Below are 27,218 nucleotides of genomic sequence, written 5' to 3' on the forward strand. Positions count from 1 at the left end.
TACTAGGGTTGCCATATTTCAACAAGTAAAAAGCCGGACACAATTTTTTGTTGTGCAAAATCCCCCCCCATCATTTCCGACATGGGTTGTCATACGTCCAGGTTTTCCTGCACATTTTTGGAAATTCTGCCTGGACACTATTTCCGATGGACAAATCCCAGATATGTCTGGGGAAACCCAGATGTATGGCAGCCCTACTATACGTCTGCTCACATCACTGGCTTGACAGAAGAGAGGGTGAGAGAGCTCAGGCAGGAAGAAATTACATAATAAAGCGAGATGAGCGCCGCAACCCCAGAGTCGGTCATGACTTGGCCTAATGGTCAGGGGGTCCCTTTACCTTTAGTTTATATCCTTTGTTAGACATTCCCATCAAAGCGTTAAGCAAGTGACCGCATCTTCTTCTTTGGCGATCACTCGTAGCCGAGTAAGATTGTCTTCCATAAACACAGTTTTAACAATGAGTCCGTAAGTGACTTTGGAGGCCAATTCTGGATCCACATGTCCTTCCACAGTGGGGACATTGGTTTCCAGGCAGGAGTTCATCATGGTGTGGATTTGCCAAGCGTGCCTTCCTCTTAGCATGTTTCTCCCTTGGATCCTGAGTCTGAGTGTCTTCAAAGCCCATGACACCTTTGGTGATGACTGTTCTCCAACTGGAGCGCTCGCAGGCCAGTGTTTCCCAGTTGTTAGTGTTTATGCTACATTCTTTAAACCTCTTTTGTTGACCACCAGCATTATGCTTTCCATTTTTAAGTCTCATACAGCCCTTCATGTGCCTGTCTGGCCATCATACCTTTGTCATCTTGACTGGAAACCACAGGGGGTTAATGTGTCCAAGTCACAGCTTGTCACTTAAAACACAGCCCATCCTGCACCTTCCCCAGTCACAGGCTGTGTGTCTAGGAAACGGGGGCTGCCTTTAGTTGATGACACTTAAGGACTGATAAGGACAAAATTTTGGGGTACGGTACTTAACTGTTTCCCAGCTTCGGTAGGGTCTAGCCCTGCGGGTTCAGAATTGGTCAGGTTCAAGCAAGAGATCACAGCCAGGCAAATTGAAGCAAAACAGAAGCTAGGAAACCTGATTGTCTATTGTTGCAACAAGCTTTCAACTCCCAAACAAAACAAAGTCCAGAACAAAGGGCAAATGGCCTCTTTTGTCACAGAAAAGGCATGGTGTCAGATAGAAATTTGAGAACCAGAACTGCTCCTGTTTATCCTGCATAGTTCAAGTACCCACACCCCACAAGTCAATTAAAGTATTTACATATCCCTTTGTCAGGAAGGCATCCCTTGGCATTTTTATTTAGTCCTGAGTCTCATTTCCCTCTGACCATTACTAGTCTGGTCCCTTTGTCAGTTAGGAGGGGTATCCTAAGTATGTGTTGTCACATCTTGAGAATTATGGAGTCCCTGTTCCATACATGCCATGAGTCAGGTCCCCTCCCCTCCATCCTGGGATCACAATTTTTATCACCTTTTTGAACTAAATAAAACTATTTGACTAATTTTAGTGAATTTCTGTGCTTCAGAAAATGGGGTTTCCTTGCCTTATTATGACACTGGGAACCCAGTATAACAGACGGAAACGTACATAAGTCAGTGGCCGTGTGTGCATGTATTGCTCAGTAGCAGGGCAAGCTCCTGTGTCCTGGAACTCTGATGTGTCAAGTCCTTACGCACAGCATGCCAATGCTTTTGAGGAGTGGGTTGGGTGCCCCTCCTTTGTCCATAACAGTGACTGAGCAGCTGCTTTGCAGCCAGAGGCCTCCTGAAATAAAAATATCTCCAGGTAGAAATCCTACATTGCCAAGGTAGGAGTGAATGTAGGGAGATCCTGCACCCGGGCACTATCTGGGCCCAGCTAAGCCATGACCCTGATCCTTACCATTGCTGAACCACAACCAAAGATCTGCCCGCACCCCCAACATACCTCCTGGTTTTCTTAGCCTGAGTCGTGAGGCTCCCTTAAGTAGGGCCACTGAAATGGCTTCCCTCATCTGTCCCTGCAGAATGAGAGTTTGCCTCCCATCCTGTTTTATTAACAGTTTTTCTATCTCAACTCACCACACCTCGACAAAGCAATTTGTAAAGCAGCAACCTAAAAAAATTGCAAACTGTGAAAAGAATAAGATATTAAACCACATTAAGTAATATTACAACAACAGCAGTTAAGCAAAACTGATTAAAATGGGTTCAGTGCAAACTTGCTGCTTAAATGGAACACTCAGGATGAGACAGTTAAATCAGCCATGATAAAATGGGCTCAGGACATTGGTTATAACATCATGTCTGAGGACTGGGAAAGGTTATGGACCACCGGTATGAAGTTTACGGCATGTAATGCCTTGAAAGAAAACATTATGAAAATGGTATACAGGTGGTACATGACCCCAGTCAAGCTTGCTAAGATTTACCATTTGTCCGATAATAAATGCTGGAAATGTAAGGAGGCTGAAGGGACATTCTTTCACCTCTGGTGGACCTGCCCAAGAGTGAAGGCCTTCTGGGAAATGATATATAACGAGTTAAAAAAGGTGTTTAAATACACCTTCCCTAAGAAACCGGAGGCATTCCTCCTGGGCATTGTCGGCCAGAAGGTGTCAAAGAAGGATAAAACTTTTTTCATGTATGCTACTACTGCAGCAAGGATTCTTATCGCCAAGCATTGGAAGACTCAAGATTTGCCCACACTGGAGGACTGGCAGACGCAACTGATGAACTACATGGAATTAGCCGAGATGACTGCAAGGATCCGAGATTTGGGAGAAGAAGCAATGGAGGAGGATTGGAAAAAATTTAAGGACTATTTGCAAAAGTATTATAAGTTATATGAATCTTAAGACGCCGTATGATTTGGAATGTTAGCCCCAGCAACAAAAGTGGTTTATATAAGAAATTGGATAATTTTCATGAAAGAATCAAGGTTTAAATGGGTAAAAATGACAATATGTTATATTTTAAGAGTAAATGGAAAACAAGAGATTTAAACTTAAACTGCAATTGAAAGTAAAAAGAAACACATGAAACAAGGTTATAATTTGCTGATAACTTTATTGTTAAGAATGCATTATGTGGGAGATGTGGGGAAGTCCGATAGAAATCTGAAATAAGTTGTTGAAACGGTTGAGACTTTCTGTTTTTTCTTTCTTTCTACTGTCTATGTTCTTTCTTTTCTATCTGTAATTTGGAAAAAAAACGTAATAAAAATTATTATAAAAAAAATAAAATGGGTTCAGTGCAGTGCATGAGTTGGACTATGGAACTCCCTCCCACAGGAGGCAGCGATGGCCACCAGGTGGGATGACTTCAAAAGAGGACTCGACAAACCCATGGAGAGGGCTAGCGATGGCTACTAGTCAGCCTGGAGGCTATACTCTGTGGCCACAGTCCATGCTGCTGCTGGATTCCAGGTGCTGGCAGCCACAGGAGAGATCGCTCTTCCGCACGGATCCTGCTCGCAGGTTTCCCCCAGGCATCTGCTTGGCCACCGTGAGAACAGGAGGCTGGACTAGCTGAGCCACGGGCCCGATCCACCAGGCTCCTCGTAGGCTCGTCTTAAGGTTCTCTCCGCCAGGACCCTGGTCAGCGTCTCAGCAGTTGGGTGGCTGGAGGCAGCTCGTCTGCCCTGCGCTGCGGAGAAGGGGCGCCCGCCCTCCTGCGCCTCCGCGCGTCCCCGCTGCCGGTCGCTCTCCTCCTTCGGGGCCGCCGCGGCGCAGGAGGGCCAAATCCCGCAGCGAGTCCTGCTGCCGCCGCAAGCGCTGCACGCGATCCTCCAGCCGGTCCTTGTGCGCCTGCAGCGCCCGCGCCCTCGCCACCAGCCGCGCCAGCTCCTGCCTCAGCTCCCGGTTCTGCCGCTGCGCCTCCCGCCTGTGCTCCAGCAGGCACCGCGCGGCCACCTGGTGCGCTTCTCCGGCCACGCGCGCCGCCCGCTCCCGCGCCTCGCGCTCCTGCGCCGCCTTGGCTTGCGCGAAGCGCGCCGCCGCCTCCTGCCGCCGCTGCACGTGCTCCTTGCGGGCCGCCGTCTGCGCGCGCTGCAGCTCCCGCACTCGGCCGGCCTGCTCCTGCTGCAGCGCGCGCACCCCGCGCAGCTCCTCCAGCTCGGCGCTTAGCCGCGCCAGCTCGGCCTCCCGGCGGAGCAGCTCCGCGCGCAGCGCTGCCTCCTGCTCGGCGGAGCGGGCCAGGAGCTCCCGGTGCTCGCGCTGGATCTGCGCCAGCAGCTGCCGGCTCTCGTCGCCCAGCAAGACGGCCGCCCCCTCCCGCCGCTGCGCCCGCTTGGCCACGTAGTCCAGGAACTCCCGGCTCTCGGCGCGCAGCTCCTGCGCCTCCCGCTCCAGGAGCTCGTGCTGCGCCCGCAGCTGCGCCCGCCGCCCGCGCAGCCGCTCCAGCTCCCAGCAGACGCGCTCCAGCTCCCCTTGCAGCGGCGGCGAGGCGCCTTCCTGCGGCGGGCTACCCCCGGAGTCCTCGGCGCCGCTCCCGGGGGCTGCGCGTCCTGTCCCGGCTGGCTGCGCCTGCGGCAGCGTCTTCCCCCGGCGCTTGCGAGGCATCCTGAGCCCTGGAGGAGGAAGGAGAAGAAGGAGGGCGCTGGAAGTCGTCCAAGAGCGGAGCCCGACTAACCCAGGGCCCTCGGGGGAGCGGAGTAGGATCCGCCGCTCACGTGCTCCGTGCGCAGAGCCCCCCGCTCTTGAGCAGTTGAAGCGCGGAGCATTGGCCGTTCAGAGGAATCCAGAGGGGCCGGGAAGCTGCCAACGCCCCCCCCCCCTTCAAGGGCAGAGGAAAATGTTCATCTGCTAAGTTAGGAACCGAAAGTTTGAGCGGCTCTTGGCCCCGCTCCCGGTGGAATTGGGGGTGGAGGAGGGCTCTCCCGGGCGCAGGAGAGTCGAACAGGGGCAGTCCCCGCCGGGCCAGAAGGGCTTCTACTTGCAGGCTGCGCTGGAGGGTCCTTCGTGGCGCACGAAAAAGTAGAGCCGGGAGGCGGAGGAGAGGCCCCTCGATGTGTTGTCGGTCGCCTGGCGACCGGGAGGGGAGGGGCAGGCAGGCGGGGCTCCTTCCAGCTTCCCGAGAGCCTCCCCAGACGACGGGCCCGAGAGGCTCCGGGGGGCACGAAGAAAAGTGTGGGGCGGGCGGGCCCGTCCAGGAGGAGGCACGATGCTCGGGACCGACCGGGGCTCCGGTTCGACAGGCGCCGACGGCCGGCTGCTGCGGGGCTTGTAACCCGGGAGGTCCTTTGGGCCGCTGAGCTGTGTCTCCGGCCCGCCGGCCCGCGTCTGCCTCCCCCCTCGGAGAACTCAGCGGAAAACTAGGGCAAAACTAGTTTGAGTTGGTTCTGCGGAGTCTCTTTGGCTCTGGCGCCCCCTACCGCTTGTCTCCCTCCTGCCATACCAGTCCCAGGGGGCACCGACCCCCCACATTGACCCTAACTTCCACGTGGTTTGCTCCTGAGTAGCCTCTGGTTGGGCAGAAGAGCTTGTCCACCTGGAAAGGCAGCCCACCTAGGAGAAAGAAAACTCTTATCCTCAACATCTGCTGTGCTGCCTTGGGAGTGATCTTCCAGTGGTGGAGTTTCCTTCCTTGGAGGTTTTTAAACAGGTCGGTTGGCCCCTGTCATGAATGCTTTAGCTGAGATTCCTGCACTGCAGGGGGTTGGGCTAGATGACCCTTGGGTCCCTTCCAACTCTGGGATTCTATGAAAGAAGAAAAGGCTCAGGAGTAAACACTACACAAATACCGAGTGGAGTCCCAACATGGTTGGATGGCACCTGGAACACCACCTTCATCAGTGAGGCCGAGAGGGGGGCTGTCATCTGGGCAGCAGAAGACAACATATGCACTGCCCAGGCTGGGGGGGGGGGCACTTTGGTAGTGCTAACCCAGTGGTTTGGCTTGTCCATACAGGGGATTGCATTTGCATACCTGAAAATGCTTGGCTTATTGAATTCCTGCCTGCCCATCCCAGTGCCAAACCTAAACCATGCAAAGACTCAAGGTTCACGAGTTGTAACCAGATGTGTTACTGTAGGTTAAGAGGAACACAGGTTGGCAGATGTCGCAACACCATGGGCCTCTGGAACGAATTAAGTACTTAATCCGAGGTACCACGGTATCTGAGAAGTCAGAGGCAACCACAGTCAATCACTTTCTGGTTACCTCCAGGATGAATTGCACCACAGTGGTACCTCAGGTTAAGAACTTAATTTGTTCTGTAGGGAAAGACTTGCCAAAAAAGTTGAAAAACATCTTCATGTATGCGACTACGGCGAGAGTTCTGGTAGCACAAGGATGGAAGACTGAAGAAACTCCAACTAAAGAATCATGGCAAGAAAAATTGATGAACTATGCAGAACTGGCAAAATTGACATATAAACTACAAAATAAGGATAACTGTGACTTTAAGGATGAATGGGAACCTTTCACAAAGTATTTGAAGATGCAACAAAGCGAACTGGACTCCTTGGCAGGTTTTGAATAAACATTCACAATTTTTTTACTGATAATAATAAGCTAAACAGTTGGAGGATCTATACAACTCTGTAACATGCAGAAAATAGCATTCTTGGAGAAACCAAAGACTGGAACTGAGGGAAGTCGGGGGGTGGGGTGGGGAGATGGGTTTTATGGGGGGGAGGAAAAATGGGGGAGAAATAAGGATATGTTTTTGGAAAATATGTTTTGTTATAACTTTGAATAAAATTTATTTTAAAAAAAGAACTTAATTTGTTCTGGAGGTCTGTTCTTAACCTGAAACTGTTCTTAACCTGAAGCACCACTTTAGCTAATGGGGCCTCCCACTGCTTCTGCGCCGCTGCTGCATGATTTCTGTTCTCATCCTAAAGCAAAGTTCTTAACCCGAGGTACTATTTCTGGGTTAGTAGAGTCTGTAACTTGAAGCGTATGTAACCTGAGGTACCACTGTAATGGCATTTTATGAAGATAGTTCAGAAAGTTCATTTGGGCTAGAATGCTGCAGCCACACTGCTATCTGGGGGCAGCAGGACAAATCACATGCCAACTTTCAATCTGTGCAATTGGCTACCAGTTTCTTTTGGGGCTCCATCAAACAGCCCTGCGTCTTTCTTCTCAAAACCTCAAACCAGCCATTGTCTCAGCAGGAACCACCTCTGATGATTCTGAATGACTGACTTCCTGTTGACAGGAGCTCAAGGCCACAGCTTCCACCCTCTCCCTTTCCTGAACAGCAAAAGTGCACCCAGCAGCCACATGCACCCTTTGTGTACATATGCACAGGAGCAAGGGTCACTTTTCCAGGCCAGCTGAAGAGGGATACTGGCTGGGGTGGGGTGTGGTCAAGGCCACCCGTGACGCCATCCCAGGGCACATGCTCCATCCAAGTGGGAGGTCAAGCTAGGCCTTATGAAAGCATTCCTTTGCCACGTGGAGCCCTCAGAGTTCATGGTGTGCACGTTGTGTGTATTTGGGGAGAGAGGTTACAGTCTGATCCTTGCGGGTGGTTCAGGATGTTTTTCTAGAACCTGAGCACTCCAGTCACCCACCCCAAACCGAGCAAGAACAGGACACCCAGCGCACAGACACATCTTTTATTACAAAAAGAGAGGAGCCCAGAACTCGCCAGCTGGTTCCCTGTCAAAGACAGGAGGAGCGACACAGTCAAGCTCAGGCTCCAGGGCAGAAACGGAGGAAATGAGCTGTGCCAACCTCATGCACTGAGACAGAGAAAGGGGCAGGGGCTCCAGGGGGCAGGGTGGACCCAGGTCCCTTTACCCCCAACCCACCTGCCATGCCCACACAATGACACTGCCAGCATATACTGACTACAGGCACCACAGACAATTTGCTGCAAGCCTTGCAAGGTCCCCCAGGACATTTCATGAGACCTGGAGAAGGCCTCTCTAAGACCCACCTGGCTTGGGCTCAGTCTGCAGGTGGATGGCGCCCAGTCTGCGCTGCCTAGCTGGGTGCTGGTGGCTGTGGAAGGGCAGGCTGGGAATCTGAAGCCCTTCCTGTCTCCCACCAGGCAGCCAGCCTTGCAGAAGAGGGCACAGGTGGCAGTGCCAGGGATGTGAGCTGGCAAGGAGAAAGCACAGATCGGAGGGGCTGGCAGGAAAGGCTGACGCCCACTTTAGCATGGCAGCCCAATGCCAGGGGTGCATGGAGGAGAAGGGCAGGACAGGGCATGGCAGGGCAGCTCCTGAGACAAGGGAGTCGTTTGGGGGCAAGGCTCACCCTGCCAGGGGGCAAAGAAGGGCATTCCCCAGAGGCACAGATCCATCTCCCAAAGGGAAGAAGAACCTGTTTCCTGGCAGAGCAGGCTCCTTGTCCTGGCCTCACTTTCGGTAGCTCTCATCCCAGATCCCTCCTCATCCCCTCCCTCCACCCCTTTCCCCACTGGGAGAAGACAGGCCAGCACCAGCAGGGCAGTGTCAGGCGAGGAGGCCTCTCTCCTCAGGCTGAGTGCCTCTGCTTGGAAGACCGTCTGGGGCTCAAGGCTCTGGGACCCCTTGGAAGAAGTGTCCCCCCCCCTATGTGCTCTGCTCATCAGGTTCTGACTTGTCAGCCCCCCGCTTCCTTCCAGGAGCATTCAGCGCAGTGTCAAGGGCGGCTCGGAGGGAGGGAGCAGTATCCAGGCGGGCGCGGGCCTCTGGCACCGAGCAGCTACGCAGGAGGCAGAGCAGGGCCGTGGGTACAACCTGGACAAATGGAAGAGATGTGGGGAAATCTGCAGTCAAACTGACCATTATGTTTGTTAATAAGCATATGAAAGGGTTAAGGAATGCAGAGTTCCTGTATTCCTGCATTTCCTGTGGCAGGAAATAGGACAAAAGATCTTAGAACCATAGTGTTGGAAGGGCCCCCAAGGGCCATCTAGTCCAACCCCTTGCAATGCAAGAATTTCAGCTAGAGCACCCATGACAGCCATCCAACCTCTGCTTTAAAACCTCAAAGGAAGGACAGTTCACCAGCTTCCGAGGGAGACGCTTCCACTGTCAAACACCTCTCACTGTCAGAAAGTTTTTTTCTGATGTTTAATCAGTGTCTCCTTTTTTGTAACTTGAAGCCATTGGTTTGGGCATCTTAATCTTTTCTTCCTCCTTTCCCCAGTTTCTCTTTTCCTTTCAAGCCAGCAATGTGAGCAGATGCACATATATGGGCTCTTCTGGGATACCATACTCCATTTTGGAAACTAAATTTGCATTTTGCAACTAAGAAGTATTTTTACCTGCATACCACTTTGATTTATTTGCTGTCTGTATTGAATGAAAGTAAAATCTTTTTGTTTTTACTAAAACAGGTGGTTCATTCTTAGCAATGGGGACAGAGAACGGAAAGGTCAGTAGACCACAAATAAACAGCAATAAGAGGAGTGTTTGGTGTGACTTGTACCTCCTGTGTCATGGCACAAGTGTGGGATGACCAGATGAAGTGGGATGGGCAGGTGCGGGGGGGGGGAGGGAGGGAGGGAGGGAGAGAACACCTGCCTACCTTGCTCTTGTCTGTTGCTACGGCAATGTGCTTGGAGACTGGAGCTGTGCGGAGATCCTCAGAGAGCGGCTCAGGGTCATAGATGGCTTGCAGGAGACCTTCCAGGCACTTGGCATGAGTCTGGCCCGAGAACCTCTGGAGGGAGAGAGGGAAGTTGGGTGGGGCTGCCAGGGGGCGGCAAAGGGCACAGGTCCCTCCTGAGTGTGGGGACTTGAGCTCTGCTTTTCCTGCAAGGTGGTGGCCCCACAGAGCCCCTGTGATGTGAGCAAACGTCACTCAGGTTCATGTCACCATGTTGCCCTGACGGTGCTCATGGGCGTCCTTGGACCGGGCTCTGTCTTTCCATGAGTAGCCTCCCTAAGATGGTTGCTGTGAGGATCACAAGGATAAAGCCCGCCATTGCTTCCCAACGCAGCTTAGTGGATGATTGAGATACAGTACAAGCAAATCTGGGAGACAGGCAGGGTCTCAGTGTTAGAAATTGGAAGAAGGAGGGAGCTGGACTGAGCGGAAGACCTCGGCTGGCCTGACCCTGCACCAGGCGCTGCTGTGGCCAAAGCAAGACTCTGCTGGCACTCTGCTGGCCAGCCCTCCCCCTGGGAAGTGGACACCCATCGACTAGCTCCATGGCCCTGCAGGGGAGACTTCTGGGATGCCCCTGCCCCCTGTACCTGCAGGATGCTGACGGCCCTCCAGAAGAGCTTGGAGTTGCTCACTCGCAGGTCCACCATGTAATTGCGCAGGATCTTGCCCTTCAGGACGTGAGCCCCGGTGCTGACTGTGTTCAGGATCCACTTGGTGCTGAGCTCCCTTTGGAACCTCTGCAAAGGGACGGGGGGTGGGCTGAATGGGCGAGTGGAGGGTGGAGGGTGGGCAGAGAAGGGCCAGGCCAGGACGGCTCCAGCCTGGACACAACTCTCCCCCTCCCCTTTGCCAGTGGCTCCCTGCTCCTCACCTGGATGAACTTGCCTTCATACTCCAGGAAGAGGATGGGCCACATGATGCTGATGATGGAGGGGAAGAGCTTCTTGAGGGAGGCCTGGGGGGGGGGGGCAGGGGGCAAAGCAGGGAGAGAGGGGGGACAGTCAGCCAAAAGGGGCTTGCTCAATGGGGGGGGGGCAGAGCCCTCTCGCATGTGTGGTTCTGCCCCTCCAGGGCAGTGGACCATGGATGATAGCCACTGTGACCAGTAGCCATCAGTCATCGGGTATTGGGGCCTGCAAACATGCCCACCTTGCAGAGAGCACCTACCGGCAGGTATTGCCCAACTGTGGCATGAGAAAGGGCTTGCACGTTGGAGGTCCTCTCCTTCACCTGGACCACCAACTTCTCCACTTCATCAAGGTTGTCTGCAGTCAAGAGAGGAGAGAGGGGTGTTGGTGGCAAAGGAAGGCAGCACAAGAGGGTTGAGGGTGCTCACTCCCCCACCAGCTGTTTCCCTTGACGGAAAGGAGGGAGAGGAGCCTTTGACTCACAGGTGGGGCTGTCTGATGTGGAGCCAGCCACTGGTCCAGGCAGCCCAGGATTGTCTCCAGGGGCTCTGGGGGACAGGATGGTGTGTAGGAGATTAGCATTCAAAATTTAACAGTTAAGAAGTATAAGGGCTATTTAACCACAGGGCTGTAAATTGCTAGACAGGCAGATTTGGACCATAGAAATGTAAAAGGTGGAGAGAGAGAGCTCTGTGCGATGTCATTTCCTCTGTTTCCTGTCGCTTCTCTCTCTCACTTCTTCACCATGTCTTCAAGTCAGACGGATGTTGGCGATCTCCCTGACTGCACAATCCAATTTTGTAATCAGCTATATATTTTGAAACCCTTAAGTATTTTACCTGCATAGTTTTACTGCTGCCCACCTTTGCTGTGATCCAATGCAAGACTGCTAAGTAAGTAAACACTAATTCTACTTACTTTAGAAGTTGTTGCTGGATTCTTTGTTAAGAGGGGCTAAGCCAGCTAACCTTTGGTAGTAGTAGTAGTAGCAGCAGCAGCAGCAGCAGCAGCAGCAGTAGTAGTAGTAGTAGTAGTAGTAATGATGATATATTTTTTCTACCCCACCCACCTGACTGGGTTGCCCCTGCCACTTTGAATGGCTTCCAACAAAATATAAGAAAACAGAACAAAATATCAAGCAGCTGGATTTGCTCAGAAAATATAATGCTTTGCAGCCTAGTTTCAAGCTTCTGTATTTTGCTGCCAAGGATGGGGTTCTCTGTGTAACCCAGACACATGGAAGACTGGCAGTTGTAATTAATGTATCCTCCCCATGCCAATCATAACCTGATCCAACCACTATGGCCAGTCTCTTCTCACATTCCTTGCAAATTCTTTTCACCTAGAGATGCTGGTGGCTGGACCTCAGAGCCGCCTCCTGCTCTGCCGCTGAGCTGCAGCCCCCTCTCTGAACCGGGCAAAGAGGGTAGGTGGTCAGGAGCCCCCAGAGCGCTGGCTCCAGCAGCCCCCTTTCTGCCATCCCTTCTGTGCTTGCTGAGCTGCAGACTCCCTCGTCCTCCCACCTCATGGCTCCCTAGAACATCCAAAGGGCCCTGCAGCTGGATCCGGCCACAGGAGGCCCATCTAGCGGAGCATCCTGGTCTCACAGTGGCCAACCGAAAGGAAGCCCACAAGCAGGATCTGAATGCAGCAGCAGCAGCAGCAGCAGCCAGCCCCCTTTCCACTTGGGGCCCAGGAACTGGTCCTATTCAGAAGTATCTTGACTCTGACAGTGCAGGCAGAACCCAGCCTTGTGTCCTCCATGAATTTTCTTCAAAGTATAACAGCCAACTTGGTGGCCATCTCTGCCTCCATAGTCTAACCATGTGGAGATGCCTTTCCTTTCTCCAGCATCTCCCAAGAGGCCCTTGTGTCCCCCCAGGCCCCCCCGTCTCTCACCATCCACTGTGAAAAGGAAGAGGACGGTATCCAGCTCCGTCAGTGATGGGAGGATTGTTTTCACAAAATCTTCTTCAGAGAAAGCAAACTTGGGGCCCTGCAGGAGAAAAACAGAAAGAAGAAGCTGTCCATGCCTGGCTTCGGGGGGGGCATGTGGGGGGTCTCTCATGTGAGGGGGGCCTTGGAGAAGGGGGTGACCCTTGGAGGGCGCAGCTCCTCTTGCTTTCGGGGTTGGGCCCGTGCATTTGGGTTTGGTGTCCCCTTTCTGCAGAAGCCCCGAAAAGAGGAGAAGGAGATGGAGGTGGAGGAGGAGGTGAAGAAGGAGAAGACCCCAGCCTAGGAGGTGTCCCAACAACCTCCTCCTCTGACCACTCACCTGTGCAATCAGATCAGCCTCTCTGTTGAACATTTCGCTGCGGTCCCCAATGAGGAAGCCCCGGACATCGTTGATGTCTGTGCCATGAAGGGAGAAGCAGAAAAGAGAGTGTCTGCATAGGAAGGAACCCCCGCCCTCTCTGTCTCTCTCTCTCACACACTCATGCACACGCATTGGGACCTCCTGCCAATCGCCTGCAGCCTCCTCCAGCACATGACATTTCCTGGGCCTGGTGAATGGGGACGTTCTGGTGGCGGTGGGTCCCACATTTACAGAACCACTCTCTGCCCAGACTGAATTCACCCTCCTTGCCTGGTAGGGCTCACCTGCCCCGAAGGTGGGGATGCACTCGGCCCCATCCATGATGGCGATGATGCCCAGCGTATGCCAGCCGACCAGGTAGACATAAGCCTTCTTCTGTAGGCTGTGGCGGAGAGATGCAGAGATTGTGCTGGGGGGCAGAGAGTTTTTGACAGGCCAAAGCCCACAGGAGCTGAGGTTCAAGGAAGATAAATTCTGGTTGCTGTGAATAAATTCCTGCCCACCTGAGGCTCACCTGGTCCCTGCTTGCTTCACAAGGGCAGCGATCTTCTTGCTCTGACCATAGGTGACCTTGTGGGCCCGTTCATAGGTGCGGAGGATTTCCAGAAGACACCTGCAGAGAGGATTCAGAGAGAACTCTGCTGGGCTTTGTGCTGCTGGCCAGCTGCCAGGAGAGGGACTGGGAGCTAAGAGAGGCTCCTCTCCCCACCCCAGAGGCTGCCCTGCTTGGCTTCTGCTCCATAACTCACTTCTCTGAGATCTCGCTGTCCTTGGAGACTGTCTTGTGCGCAGTCAGGAGCAGAGTTTCCAGAAGGATCTTGGTGGCGCTGCCGCCCTTCATGCGGGATGAGCCAGTGAGCCCTTCAGGCTGAAAGAGCACAGCGGGCTGAGACCGGTCCCTGCCTGGTCCCAATGCCCCGTGGCAGCTGCCAGGATGTGCCAGAGATCAGGGCCCCATGGACTGGGCTGGCAATCCTGCCTGCCTGCACTAGCCCATCGCAGGCCTTCCTGGGAACAAGCTCTTACACTGGAGCACAACTAAAGCATACCCTGAGGCCCACAGCCAGCAGCCCTTGTTACGAGAGACATGTGGAGCCCAAGTGAGCACTCTCTCTCTCTCCCCCCCCCCTTGCAGGGCTGATGACGAAACAAATTGCCCTGAAAGATAGAACCTGAAGGAAGTAGATTTCAGGTAAACATGCTTACTGAATTCCATTTCTTTTCATATATGTGAGTGCTGGGGAGGGCAGGGAATGGGGTGCACAGGGGGGCGGATGTCAGGGAGAGGCAAATGGGAAAAGATGAAAGGACAGAAACCAGCAGTTATAGAGAGCCTAAAGAGATTATCAGCAGCTTGTCGTCTGACAGTCAGTCTGGCGTAGGGGGGGGGGAGGAGGAGTGTGAGCCTGGGACAAGTCAGGCTGTACACCGAGGAAGTAAGGGGAGGAGTTTTTGCAGACTTGCATGCTGGGTGCGGAAAACGAGGAAGTAAGTTTAGAGGGAGCAACTGCGCTCAAGGGGAAGGAGGCTAATGGAAACGCTGGAGATGTACGTTTGAACTTTGTCAAATAAATCAATTGTTTGGAACTGGCTGGGAGCCCGGAGTCTGGACAGCACTAAGCCTCTGACAGCGGGTTCTACTCTAGAACAGGTTCCTGCCTGCAGAGAGATGTTTGGCTTGGCACACCCTTTCCTCACTGACTGATGGCACCAAAGCCTTTTGAAGAACCCTAACCATCCAAGGGCCTCTTCCAGGTGCTTCACCTGAGGGAGGTGCAGCAGGTGACACCCTGAGAATGGGCTCGGTCAGAGGTGACAGCCCCTGCCCCCTATCTGTGGGCTGCTCTCTCCAGTGGCCCACCCTCGGCCCCACCAATGCCTGTATGTGCTATGGATGCGCAGGGATGGTAGGTCTGATGAGGGAAGCACAGGGAAGGCCCCCCCCCACTCCCCAGCACTCACCCCCACGGCAGGATTGAGGATGAAGGCCTGGTGGGTTTCCTGCAACTTCTCCATCCTCTCGGCCACTTGCCGGAAGGTGGAGTGGAAGCCCTCAATCTTGTCTGTCCTGCAGGGAGATGCGTGGTGTGAGAGGGCAGGCAGGGACCTCTTGCCCAGATCCCCCCGCTGCCCAGGCCACTTCATCACTTTCTCCACCTCCACACGGTCACCCTCCCCAGAGCCCCACATGGACCTCCTCTTGCTTGCCACAGGGAGAATTTAGAATGTTCATTATATACAGTGGCGTAGCGTGGGTTGTCAGCACCCGGGGCAAGGCAAGTAATTTGCGCCCCCTAACCCGTGGATTTGCGCCCCCTAACCCATGGATTTGCGCCCCCTAACCCGTGGATTTGCACCCCCTAACCCTAACCCCCAGATGTTGCGCCCGGTGCGGCCGGCCCCCCCTGCACCCCCCACGCTACGCCACTGATTATAGATTACTGTTAATGCAGATGAACATTTTCCAAAGCCCAACCTCTGAAGCAGAAAGAAGGTTGCATCCCACTCCATACTCACTCTCATTCTACTTTAGCTGGGGATTTCTTGATTATCTTACTAAAATGTGTAGTTCATTCTTAACAAAGAGCACAAAGGGGGGAAAGTCAGCAGACTACAAATAAACTGGGATAAGAGGTGTAATTGCCTAATTCCTAGATTCCAGTAAGCTGCAAAAGCGGCTGTGTGTTTTTTACTCTGCTAAAAGGGCTTCACAGCCTGTTTACTCTCATATTTCCCCACCACATGTGGGATTGGTGATTTAAATTTAAAGTTACACATTTAATCCTCAACCCATCTCCATTAGCTGCCTTCTTCTCCCCCAGCCAAGCGCCTCTGGCCTCTGGCACACGAGATGCTCTGAACAGGGTTGGCCAGACTGGGCAAAGTGTTTGGCAGCTCACCCTGCAGCTCTTCCGGACCTGCCCCCTGCCCCTCCCCCCCTTACCTGGCCATGGTGACTGGGTTGAATCCCACCAGAACTGGGACATAGATGTCCAAGTTGTTCATGCAGAAGTCCAGCTGCCCAGCCACGTAGGGAGCCTGTTGCAAGCAAGCAGAGCCCGTGTGAGGCGGCACCAGCCACAGTGGCCATGCCTTAGTTGCAGGCACAGGCAGGCAGCTTCTGCTCCAAAGGCCATGTTCCTCCAAGGCCAAGCTCCAAGGGGACCCCTGGCTTGGAAAGGGCTACTTCCGTCTCCCAGACCCATATTTCCTCTTCCAGGCCTGGCACCAATGTGCAAAACACAGAGCAAGAGCCTAAGAAGAGCCTGTTGCATCAGGCCAAAGGAAGCCCCCCTAGTCCAGCCTCCTCTTCTCGCAGTGGCCAACCAGCTGCCCCCAAGGGAAACCGCAAGGAAGAGTCGGGCACATGATCCACTTTCCCCTCCCGTGATCTCCAGCCACTGGTATTCAGAAGCATTGCTGTTTCCAGTGGTGGAGGCAGAGCAGAGCCATCGTGACTGGTACCCGTTGTGGCTAGCAGCCATTGATAGCCCTCTCCCCCTCATGTATTTCTTGCCTCCTCTCAAAGACCTGCAAGTCAGTGGCCATGATGGCCTCCTGCAGCAGCAGGCTCCATAGTTAACTACACGTTGCCTCACTGACTGGCAACAGCTCTCCAGGGTTTCAGGCAGGGATCTCCTCCTGTGCCACTTGGAGAGGGGGGATCAAACTTGTGCCTTCCTGCCCTAAATCAGATGCTCCAACCACTGAGCTCCAGTGGCCCTTCTCCATTGCCAGCAGAAACATCCACTGGACATTGAGGGAGTTTGCCAGAGGTGGCTTTTGTGGTCCTCCACGTGAAACCTTCTGGCTGGGGTGGGGTGCAACATCCCTCTCGCCTTCTGCTCCCCTGCCCATCTGGAACAGAGATATCCCTTCCCTCCCTCCCGTCCCTCCCTCCCTCCACTCCTGTCCTGCATGAAATACTCACAGACAAACCACATGAAATCCCAAAGAAAATGACCTTCTTTTTCCCTTCACAGACCTGGAGGAGGAGGAGAGAGAAAAGGGAGCTCAGTTGTCACTGTTATGCTGCTGCTGCCCATAACCCCCCAGCCCACCCAGGACCAAAGGCACCCACCAGCTCTCCTGCCCAGAGCACCTGTGGGCGCTCTTCCTGCCAGCAAGGCAGGGGAAACCAAGGCCTTTACATGTCCCTAGTGGAGCTGCTCTCCACCAGAAGAATCTGTAGCTGGTGCTTGCTCCTCTGGGGAGCAGCTGGGTACTCAGAGCCGAGGGTGCTGGTAGGCAAGGGTCTCTCCACACACACACACACACACACCAGCAGCCTCACCTTCTTTAGGTCCTCAGTGCCCAGCAGCGCACTGTCCTCAGGGCCCTCCAGGGATGCTACAAGAGACCTGTGAGAAGAGGCATAAGAAATGCACTTGTCTGTGTGGGAACTAAATTTGCAGCCAAAATGAGATTTCAAGTTTTGCTGGATAAGCAAAGGGTTAAGACACCTGAAGATCCCCTATAAATTGCTAAAGAGGACACTGTGAGGTCATATCCCCTGCTTCCCCTTGGTAGGAAAAGTAACAAATGAAAATATTCCTTACCACTTCCTCCCTCCTCAGTCTCTTTTTCACCATGGAGCTGAAGAGAAAGGATGCTTAGTCTAGACTCCATTTTTTTATCTCAACCATATTTTTATAATGTCAAATTCTGCCTCTCTTGTTTTCACTGCTGCTTCTGCTGGGATCAGGTCTGAAACTTTCTGTAACAAGGTTAAGCCACCTTGTCCTAGAGGTTTCCACATCTTATGCTCCAAAGGGATGCAGACCCTTCAACTGTCCCAGTTTAATCAGGGCATCTGATTTGGGGGGCCATGCTTTCAAGCGAGATCTTGGCCCTGAAATAAGTGCACCCTAGTTTTCTGCTTGGACATGTTGGAGGGTATGAGGATGGTCATTTTACACGCTGCTAACTAGATGTCAAACTCACACAAGTGAGTAAGAGGAAGGATAAATAATATCCCACCCTGCCCTCCAAATCCACCCAAAACTCTGAACCCTTGAACATGAAACTCTGCAGCCTAGAGCTCCAGTCACCACCCAAATGCACCCATGCAAAAGACTCTCTTCTCCAAACTCAGGTCTGCACATGCATTTGTCCCCCACATGTCCCAGACACACCCCCCCACACACCAGTCTAGTAGCCTAGAGTACCAAATGGCTTTTTTTACAACCCACCTGCTCATCCTGTGTCCTTACCTGTCCCCACCAGCAATTATATACGTGTACTGGGGCAGCTGCCCCAACCCCTTCAGGAGTATGTTAAAGGATACCTAGGAGAAACAGACACAAAGACAGTCAGGGAGGTGTGGGGCGACCTGTGCCCCCCCCAGCTCTGAGGGACCACCCCAAAGGCCACAGTGCAAAGCCTGCCTTTCCTAGCAATGCAGTCCCTGTGTGGCATCCCAGGCAGGTGCCCCCTCCCGCTGCAGCCCTGAGCCAGGCTCAGTGGCAAACCCTCCAGCGCTGACTCCCAGGGGCAAGGGGGCAAGCCCCAGGGATGCCCCACAGATGGCAGCAGCCCTCCCTGCACCAGCAAGCCCTCTTCATTAGCTGCACAGCCCTTATCTCCAGGCATAGGGGGGGGGGTTGAGAGAAAGGGGGGAGCAGAAGGAAGAGGAGGGTGAGGCAGGAGGCACTCACCGCCATGAGGAAGCCCATCCGGCCAGAGGCTCCCCCTCCGCTCAGCACAATGAGCGTGTTGTCTGGCTCCTGAGGAAAGAAGGAAGAGACTGGGTGTCCACCCACTCAGCTGATCCTGGCCCAGCTGCCAAAGGCCCTCTAGCCCAGTCCTCATAAGCAACGGAATAGCTGGCCTCCACCATAGTTTTGCCCTCCATCCAGCGGAAACGGTGGTTGTAGCTGGACATGTGAGATAACTAATCTCATACAGTATAACCAACATCTATTGCATGAAGGGGTTAATGCCGTAGAGTAAGCTGCCCTGCCAGGTCACTTCCCCTCACCTTGGGAAGAAGGTAGTTGTCAGGACTGGTCGTTGTCCTCTTCAGATCACCACACAAACGCTTCTTGTTCTTTTATAACTTTTTATTGCGTATTAACAAAACAATCTTATAAACGGTTCTTAACTATTATTCCTCAGAGTCACTTCTTTCAGATACCTTCTGAGCTCTGCTTCTCCGTGACCAGCCACTCTCCAAATGGCGAAGGCGCCCTTCTGATCTCTTTTTCCTACCCTCCTGGCTAGAGCTGGCCTGGATCTCCCCTCCTCCCAATCTGAGCTAGAACTGAACCCTGGCCTTTCCTGGAAACAGCCGGTCCCTCCCTCTTGTTCCTCTTGCTCTCTTCTGTTAGATTCACTGCTCTCCTTCCCTCCTTGGGGAAAGCTTTCTCCCTCTGAGAAACTGGAAACTTCTAACTCTTCCCTGACAGTAATCAAGCATTTTTTTGTATCTCAGTCTCACACACACACACACACACACACACACACACACACACACACACACACTGCCTCCTGCCATACCTTCAGCACCTCTTGCACTTTGGCAATTATGTCCACCATGGTCTTCAGCACTGACTCGCTGTACAGCCTCTGGGGGAGACAGAAAAGCGTCTCAGTGGCACTCAGTGCTATTTCTCCATCGCATCTGCTATGACTGTTCTAAACCAGTGGGCAGGATGGCTGCCAACAAACTGAGACAGTGCTGCTAAGACAGAGACCTTGGGGGGTGTGTGTGTGTGAGTGGTTCCCAGATGCAGAAGATGGGGGGTTCGCCAGTTGAGGGCATGGTTGTGCCTCGTCTGAAGGAGCAGGCCTGTAGTCTGGGGGCGCTCCCGGTTTCATTTCTGCTACTGGAGGCTCAGGTGACCTCTGTGGCAAGGGACACCTCATGTTAGCTTAGGATGGTGTGCCAACTACACCCTTTTCTGGTCAGAAATAGCTTAGCTGTCATTCATGTGTTGGTAACTTCACAATTGGACTACTGTAATGCACCCAACATCAACTTCATTGGACTGGTCATGTTGTTTGGATGCCTGATTATCCTCTTCCAAAGTACCGTACTACTCTCTTCCCAACTTAAGAATGGAAAGTGAAATACCCTTGGACAACAAAAGAGGTTAAAGGTGCCCTCAAGGCAAATCGTTAAAAATCACACTGACAGTTGTGAAACACTGGCCTGCAAGCGCTCCAGTTAGAGAACAACCTTTACCAAAGGCACAAACTCAGGGTGAAGAGTAGAAATGAGCTAAGAGGAAGACACGTTTGGCAAACCCTCATCATGATCAACTCCTGTCTGGAAACTCACAGGGTCCCTTCCAGCTCTGCTATTCTATGATTCTACAGTGTTGAAGGGTCACATTCCAGATCACCTCCACCCCAGGCAAGTAGGCAGGGAGAGGCAGAGTCACCTTGTAGTTGACCAGCGCTTCGTCGTCTTCCTGGAATATTTCTGCATCACAGTCTCTGAGCAGCTGGACGATCTGTGCAGCGTCTGCCTTGTCCAGCTCCCGGGTGATGGGGTTGGACTTCTCTGTGATGGGCAAGGCAGCCTCGTACCCTGCCAGCTGGGAGAAAAAGGCATGAAGGGAGGGAGCTGTGGGGAACAGACGCAAGGGGGGCAATAAGCACTGCAGAACAGCTGCAGGGCGCTGCCCTCCGAGATCTGCTGGGATCCACCCTGAGAGAAGCTGTGCCTGCCTAGACTTCCCGGTGGGTTTTCCCTTGGCATGTGGCACATTTTTGCTGACTTTCCACCTAGGACTTTTGAAGTCCTGGGACACATGTCCCAGAATCTTTGTCCCATTGAGCACCTGTGCACAGGGCTGCCATGCAAATCCATGACAAATTTCTATTTTTATTTAGATGCTAATCTGCCAACACCATGACTCACTGTGACTGACATACACAATATGATCAGACACATCAATGCTGTACGGGTGCAGCCTCAAAGGGACATGTAATCCAGCGTCCAGATATGGGGCGCCTCTTCTCAAGGAGTTTCAGAAAGAGGCTTGGAAATGTACTGAGGTCCTGGATCAAACCTCCTCCCAGGATATGTTGCAGTGCACGGGGGAGAATATCCCATCCTTGGAGGAAGAGATTCTGAAGTTTAAGGAAGAACTTTCTGACAATAAGAGCCGTGGACTCTCCTTCCTTGGAGGTTTTTAAGCAGAGGCTGGGTGGCCCTCTGGCAGGGATTCTTTCGCTGTCATTCCTGCATTGCAGGGGGTTAGGCTAGATGACCTTGGGGTGCCTACCAACTCTACAGTTCTCTGGTTCTATGATTCAGGCACTCATACCAACCAGAGGCCATCACTCCCCACTCCAACAGAGCACCACCCGCCCTCCCTCCCTCTTTCAGCATCTTTCCGTTCAACAAACAGCAACCCTGGGGGACTCAGGCTGCCTTCTCTCCCGCAGCCCTGGGACCGGTGGCAACAGGAGGTCCTGCTGGGAAATCGCAGGTGGGCAGAGAGGGCTGTGGTGCCCCTCAAGTCCTGCTTGTGGGGGCTTCTTCCCGGGGGTGTCTGCCTGGCCACTGTGAGAACAGGAAGCTGGACTAGATAGGGGATCGTTGGCCTGATCCTGCAGCCAGGCTCTTCTTGTGGGGCCTTCTGCATGCAGGGCAGGTGCTCAGTGACAGAGTTATGCATGGACCCTTCTTCTAGGGGCAAGCGCTGGGTGCATCCCCCTTTTCTACTTATCTGGTGGTGCCACTCAGACACATGAAGCTTCCTTCCGAAGAAATGCAGGCACCCATCCCCCCTCCCCACCCCTCAGAAGCCAGGCTTCCTTTCACCAGACCATTTGCCCCCCTGCCCTTGGGGGCAGGTCCACCTGTTGCAGGGAAGTGCTGGCCCTTCTCTCCAGCTCCTGCTCCCGTCCTTACCTCCCACTTGCCCTGGTCTGGCGTGTCGATGACATGAGGATATTTCTTGGTGCCCCGCATGGTTCAAGGCCAAGAACAGCTCAGAGCTCCGGATGCCGCTTTTGCCGGCCTTATCAGGCCTCTGCTGTAATGATTAATCCAGGCAGTTAAAATTCAAGCTGCTCATTGCTCTGCGTCCAGAGCAGAGGTTCCTCGCTTATGGGGGGCGGGGGGCGGGGAGGCAGGGCTGCCCCCTCTATCTCCTGGAGGGCACAGTCAGGTGATTGCATCACTCCTGGCTCACCAGGAGGAGGAAACAGGCCCCTTGTTGATAGCTGCATGGCAAGCAAGGCGAGAGAGGCTCTGTTGGAAGGGCACCAAGAGAGAGGAGTGAGGGAGATGTACTGGACAGAGTGTCGGGCCTGGGAGAGCAGGGTTCGAATCCCCACTCAGCCATAATGCTTGCCGGTCCCTGCCTCTCAGCCTAACGTACCACACAGGGTTTTTGTGGGGGTTAAATGAGGAGAACTCTCGGTGCCACTTGAGCTCCCTGGAGAAAAAGATACAATGGGATAGAAAGACAATGAAATGACTAAGAATGCCACGGCTCTCCCATAGCCCCCCCACAAGGGTCTCAGGCCCAGGTGGAAGACTGTCCCGCTCTAGCAGCTGTGGAGCTGAGGCCCAGAGGCAGTGGCTGCCAAGGCATTGAGGGCAGCAGCTGGCAAACTCAGGAGGAAGATTAAACCAAACTGAATCTTTGGGCTTTGCAGTTCGCAGCTCTGGGGTGGCTCAAACCTAAATCCCAGTCTCTCCCACTGGCATTTGCCCTGGAGCCCAGGACACGAAGCAAAACATGTTTGCTTTCACCAGGCGAGGGTCAAAGGGCCCTTGTCACACCTAATGGCCCCTCCTTTCCTAGCCTGTGCCAGACTCCAGGACAAAGGCCCGTCTCTCCTGTGAGCAGCAGCAGCAGCAGCAGCAGGGAAATTGTCTGCTTCTTCCCTGAGCACTGGCGGAGGAAGGGGGTGCAGTGGCCCACCCCAGGTCATCACCGCCCCGCCCCCTGGGATGATTGCCCTGCCCCCGCGGACAGCTAGCCCCGCCTCGAGGTGCACAGCATCTGTGCCGTTCCAGGTGCCGGGACAGCTACCTCTGCCTCTGTCCCTGAGTGCTTAGATCAGTGGTTTTGAACCAGTGTACCGTGGCACCCTGGGGTGCCTTGAATGGTATGTTGAAACGGATCGGAAAGGGGGGGACTTTTCTCTTTTTCAATATGATTTACCTAACACCCCCCCCCCCCAAGAAGAACCGCCACAATGATTGATAGCAAGTGAGATGGGAAAATAAACTGTGTGGAAACAAAATTATTAACCAAAGGCTTTGTTTTGCGGAAGATCTGGAAAGGAAACAAAAGGCTTTTGGTGTGACGCAGTTCTAATTGGGAACCGCCATTATGAGACAGACTTGGTTGCAAGATTTACAGTCAAAGGGGGAGAGGTGCAGAAATATGAGATGACTGGATCCTTTCTGAACTTGAAGCATGGTTACCCTCAACAAAAATTTAAAATTCAGCTAAATATTTGGAGTTTATTATGTATTGGTATAATTTGGAATTAATGTGATATGATTGGTTTGTTAATTGGAAATTTAATAAAAATGATTTTTTTTTAAAAAAAGTTTTGAACCAGTGTACTGTGGCACCCTGGGGTGCCTTGAATGGTGGTCAGGGGTGCCACAGGCAACAGTGTGTCTCTGTCTCCCAAAGGCTTGCACAGCTGCCCTGGCCCTGGGCTCCCTCTGTCCTCCACCAGCTGCCTGGGTGAGACCTGGGAGGGTGATGGGAGGGTGGATTCAAGGCAGAACAGAGAGGAACAATGACTTCCCTTGATCTGGACACGAGTTATACTACTTAGTTATAACCACTAAGCAATGCTTCCCCTCCCTTCAAATAGGGGGGGGGGGTGGCGCCACGCGCCCAGTCTCTGCCCTGGGCGCCACCGGTACTCTATGTGCTGACATCCTCCTAGCCGCAGGTGGTGCCTTCAAAGTCGCAGGCCAAGGTGGTGCCCGGTGGTGGCAGCCCATTCTGGTAGCCTGGAAGGAGAAGGAATCAGGCGCCCTGAGCAAGCTACAGTTCCCAGCATTCTGGGCACCAAGTGCCGTTAGGAGACCCCTGTTCCCCCCATGAGCTACAGTTCCCAGAGTTCCCTAGGAAGAGAAATGAGGTTGGGAACTGTAGTTCTGTCAAGGGAATCACAACCCTCAACGCCCAGAGCAAGCAATCATTTCCAGGGTGCTTTGGGGGACATTGTGGGAACTGTAGCTTGTTCAGTTTCCCAAGGAGACCCTCTCAGAGCTATAACTCCCAGCGTTCCCTTGGAAAGGCTGTGCGGAATATTCTCCTCCCAGTTCCCAGGGTGCTTTGATCAGGATGAGTTAAATCACTCTCTGAGAGGGGAATTGAGTCACGTCTCCCCGATTCCTTTGGCGGCGCCAAAACTTAGTGCACTGGCTCTCGTCAGAGCAATCCCAGCAGTTGCAGGCAAAGTTGCAGGCGCTGGCACTTGAGTTCCCATAGGAGCCCCAGCTAGGAAATGGAGGCCCAACTGGGGGGGGGGGAGGTCCATTAAAAGGAGAGGAAGAGTGTGAGAGAAGGGGAGCATCCTAGAACGGGAGAGATGGAAGGGCCTCAAGGGTCATCTAGTCCAACCCGCTGCAAGGAAGCTCAGAGCTATAGTTCCCAGGATTTTGGGAATTGAGAGAGGGGGGAGAGAGAGGGATGGGATTCGCAGCCCCCATCTCCCTTCGCCCCCGTCTCACCCCAGCCCAGCAGGGCACCCCACAGCACCCACAGGCACGCCATCCTCCCAGCAGTGCCCAGTAGGACTTTGCCCCCAAGTTACCTGCGCGCCGGCAGGGCGAGGCGGGCCAAAAGCCGGCAGGGCGGAGGCAGAAACCAGGACTTTGGCCCCTGCACCCCAAAAGACGTGGGGTTCCCCTGGCACCCCAGGCGCCTCTTCTGCTCTGGCGGAGCCTCCTGGGCCAGAGGCAGTCTACCTGGGCTGCTCCTGAGGGAGCTTGGAAGCAGCGCTCAGGGAAACGCTGCGAGGAGGAGGAGAATAAGGAGAAGGCGAATAATGAGGATAATCATTAATAATAAGAATAAGGAAAAACCTTAATTATGAGGTTATTTTATATAAATATAATATAATATAATAATAATAATAACGGGTCTGCATAAAAGGCGGATCTACACGGATCCTCATGGATCCTCCACTTTTTAAAAAATAATTCCAATAAATGCAGTGTCAAATCACACCTAGAAGGCACGCCTACAAACTGGACTATAAAAAACGTGGATCCAACACTTTGCCGCGGTGCAGCACCATAAAAACATGGATCCGAGGCACGGATCCTCATGAATTCATATGATTTTTATATTGAAACAAAATAAATACACCATGCTACTGTAGACCACATCTTAGTCTGTAGGAGGAACCAAAAAAATCACGCATCCACTGTTTCGTGGTGCCGCAATGGCGCAAAAACATGGTTAAAAAACACGGATCCTCATGAATCCTCATGATTTTTGCACTAGATCAGCCCAAACTCACTTTCAAATTACACATCATGTCCAGGGGCACAACATCCACCACAGAAATCACGGATCCATGGCTTCCTGGCCATACCATGGCCCAAAAAAGTGGTTTTCAAGAACAGATCCTCATGGATCCTCATGCTTTTTGCATTGGACCAACCCAAACTCACCGTCAAATCACACAGCATAGTAAGGGGCACAGCCTACACCACAAAAAACTCAGATCCACGCCTGCCTGGCCACGCCCTGGCCCAAAAACGTGGTTCTGAAGCACGGATCCTCATGAATCCTCATGATTTTTGCACTAGATCAGCCCAAACTCACCGTCAAATCACACATCATGGCCATGGGCACAGCATCCACCACAAAAATCACAGATCCACGACTTCCTGGCGAAACCGTGTCCCAAAAACTTGGTTCCGAACCACAGATCCTCATGGATCTTCACACTTTTTGCATCGGGCCACCCCAAACTCACCGTCAAATCACACATCATGTCCAGGGGCACAGCCTGCACCACAAAAATCATGGATCCACGGCTTCCTGACCATACCGTGGCCCAAAAACGTTTTTCGGAAGCACGGATCCTCATGGATCCTCACGCTTATTGCATCGGGCCACCCCAAACTCACAGTAAAATCACACATCATTCCCAGGGGCACAGCCTGCACCACAAAAAACTCGGATCCACGGCTTCCTGGCCACTCCAAGGCCCAAAAACGTTTTTCCGAAGCACGGATCCTCATGGATCCTCACGCTTTTTGCATTGGGCCAACCCAAACTCACCGTCAAATCACACATCATTCCCAGGGGCACAGCCTGCACCACAAAAAACTCGGATCCACGGCTTCCTGGCCACCCCATGGCCCAAAAACGTTTTTCCGAAGCACGGATCCTCATGGATCCTCACGCTTTTTGCATTGGGCCACCCCAAACTCACAGTGAAATCACACATCATTCCCAGGGGCACAGCCTGCACCACAAAAAACTCGGATCCACGGCTTCCTGGCCACCCCATGGCCCAAAAACGTTTTTCCGAAGCACGGATCCTCATGGATCCTCACGCTTTTTGCATTGGGCCACCCCAAACTCACAGTGAAATCACACATCATTCCCAGGGGCACAGCCTGCACCACAAAAAACTCGGATCCACGGCTTCCTGGCCACTCCATGGCCCAAAAACGTGGTTTTGAAGCACGGATCCTCATGGATCCTCACGCTTTTTGCATTGGGCCACCCCAAACTCACCATCACATCACACGTCATAGCCAGGAGCAGAGCCTGCACCATAAAAATTATGGATCCACGGCTTCCTGGCAACGCCATGGCCCAAAAAGGTAGTTTTGAAGCACGGATCCTCAAGGATCCTCACTCTTTTCACATTGGGGCTCCCCAAACTCACCATCAAATCACACATCATAGCCACGGGCACAACTCACAAATCATAAGTTGCACTACAAAAATCACAAAAATCCCCTTACCTGCACTGTTAATGTCACCACTGCAATATTATTATTAGAGCCGATAGGAGAATATATGACTACCGTACTTTTCGCTCTATAGGACACACTTTTTACCCTCCAAAAATTAAGGGGAAATGTGTGTGCGTCCTATGGAGCGAATGCAGGCTCCTTGGCTTCAGCGATAGCAACACGAAGCCTCCGAAGCGCAGAGGGAGCGCTCCCTCCACGCTCCTGAGGCTACGCGTTGCTTTCGCTGAAGCCTGGAGAGCGAGAGGGGTCGGTGCGCACCGACCCCTCTCGCTGTCCAGGCTTCAGGGATAGCCGCCTGAAGCCTTTGGAGCACAGCGCAAGTTCCTGCTGATCTCCGAAGGCTTGTGGTAAGCCGCCTGAAGCCTGGAGAATGAGAGGGGTCAGTGCACACCGATCCCTCTTGCTCTCCAGGCTTTGCTTCTCTGGAGAGGCACTGAAGGGGCTCCGTTTCTCATCCCGCTTCGCTGAAGGGGCGCTGAGCGGAGAGGGGGAGATTTTTTTTCTCCTT

General features: G+C 53.2%; 3 protein-coding genes across 5 annotated transcripts in view; all 3 read right to left on the reverse strand.

The window, feature by feature from the left end:
* GPN1 (GPN-loop GTPase 1) overlaps window positions 1–27,218 on the reverse strand; it is a gene marked incomplete at its 5' end in the record, with an annotated part of 108,944 nt that overhangs the window by 21,917 nt on the left and 59,809 nt on the right. The window lies entirely within an intron of this gene.
* Window positions 3,235–6,578, reverse strand: CCDC121 (coiled-coil domain containing 121). Of its 2 annotated transcripts, none has more exons than XM_081187962.1 (2): window positions 4,924–6,578; window positions 3,235–4,551 (listed from the first exon to the last, which is right to left on the reverse strand). In XM_081187962.1, exon 2 carries the CDS (start codon window positions 4,548–4,550, stop codon window positions 3,597–3,599), a length of 954 nt encoding a protein of 317 aa, XP_081044088.1. In that variant the 5' UTR covers window position 4,551; window positions 4,924–6,578; the 3' UTR covers window positions 3,235–3,596. The 2 variants fall into 2 exon arrangements, with proteins under 2 accessions (XP_081044088.1, XP_081044089.1); XM_081187963.1 differs by having other exon boundaries at window positions 3,235–4,558; window positions 4,661–6,578.
* GCKR (glucokinase regulator) lies at window positions 7,545–21,775 on the reverse strand. Of its 2 annotated transcripts, XM_081186958.1 has the most exons (19): window positions 21,638–21,775; window positions 20,157–20,312; window positions 19,270–19,338; window positions 18,429–18,497; window positions 17,985–18,058; window positions 17,066–17,132; window positions 16,703–16,756; window positions 15,716–15,810; window positions 14,734–14,839; window positions 13,521–13,639; window positions 13,286–13,384; window positions 13,056–13,153; window positions 12,730–12,806; window positions 12,354–12,450; window positions 10,714–10,811; window positions 10,418–10,501; window positions 10,134–10,283; window positions 9,463–9,597; window positions 7,545–8,669 (listed from the first exon to the last, which is right to left on the reverse strand). In XM_081186958.1, the coding sequence occupies exons 1-19, from the start codon at window positions 21,695–21,697 to the stop codon at window positions 8,502–8,504; spliced, it is 1,875 nt and encodes a 624-aa protein (XP_081043084.1). In that variant the 5' UTR covers window positions 21,698–21,775; the 3' UTR covers window positions 7,545–8,501. The 2 variants fall into 2 exon arrangements, with proteins under 2 accessions (XP_081043084.1, XP_081043085.1); XM_081186959.1 differs by lacking the exon at window positions 19,270–19,338.

This window comes from Podarcis bocagei (genome assembly GCF_964188305.1).
Source record: "Podarcis bocagei genome assembly, chromosome: 3".
NCBI classification, from domain to species: domain Eukaryota; kingdom Metazoa; phylum Chordata; class Lepidosauria; order Squamata; family Lacertidae; genus Podarcis; species Podarcis bocagei.

What these genes read in the sequence shown, in the direction of transcription:
- CCDC121 (XM_081187962.1), bottom strand. Translation starts at nt 4,550, where the DNA reads ATGCCTCGCAAGCGCCGGGGGAAGACGCTGCCGCAGGCGCAGCCAGCC.
- GCKR (XM_081186958.1), bottom strand. Translation starts at nt 21,697, where the DNA reads ATGCGGGGCACCAAGAAATATCCTCATGTCATCGACACGCCAGACCAG. An exon ending in AACCCAGTCACCATGGCCAG is followed by an intron (nt 14,840 to 15,715) that starts GTAAGGGGGGGA and finishes ATCTCCCTGCAG; the next exon opens with GACAGACAAGATTGAGGGCT. An exon ending in TAGCAACAGACAAGAGCAAG is followed by an intron (nt 8,670 to 9,462) that starts GTAGGCAGGTGT and finishes CCATTTGTCCAG; the next exon opens with GTTGTACCCACGGCCCTGCT.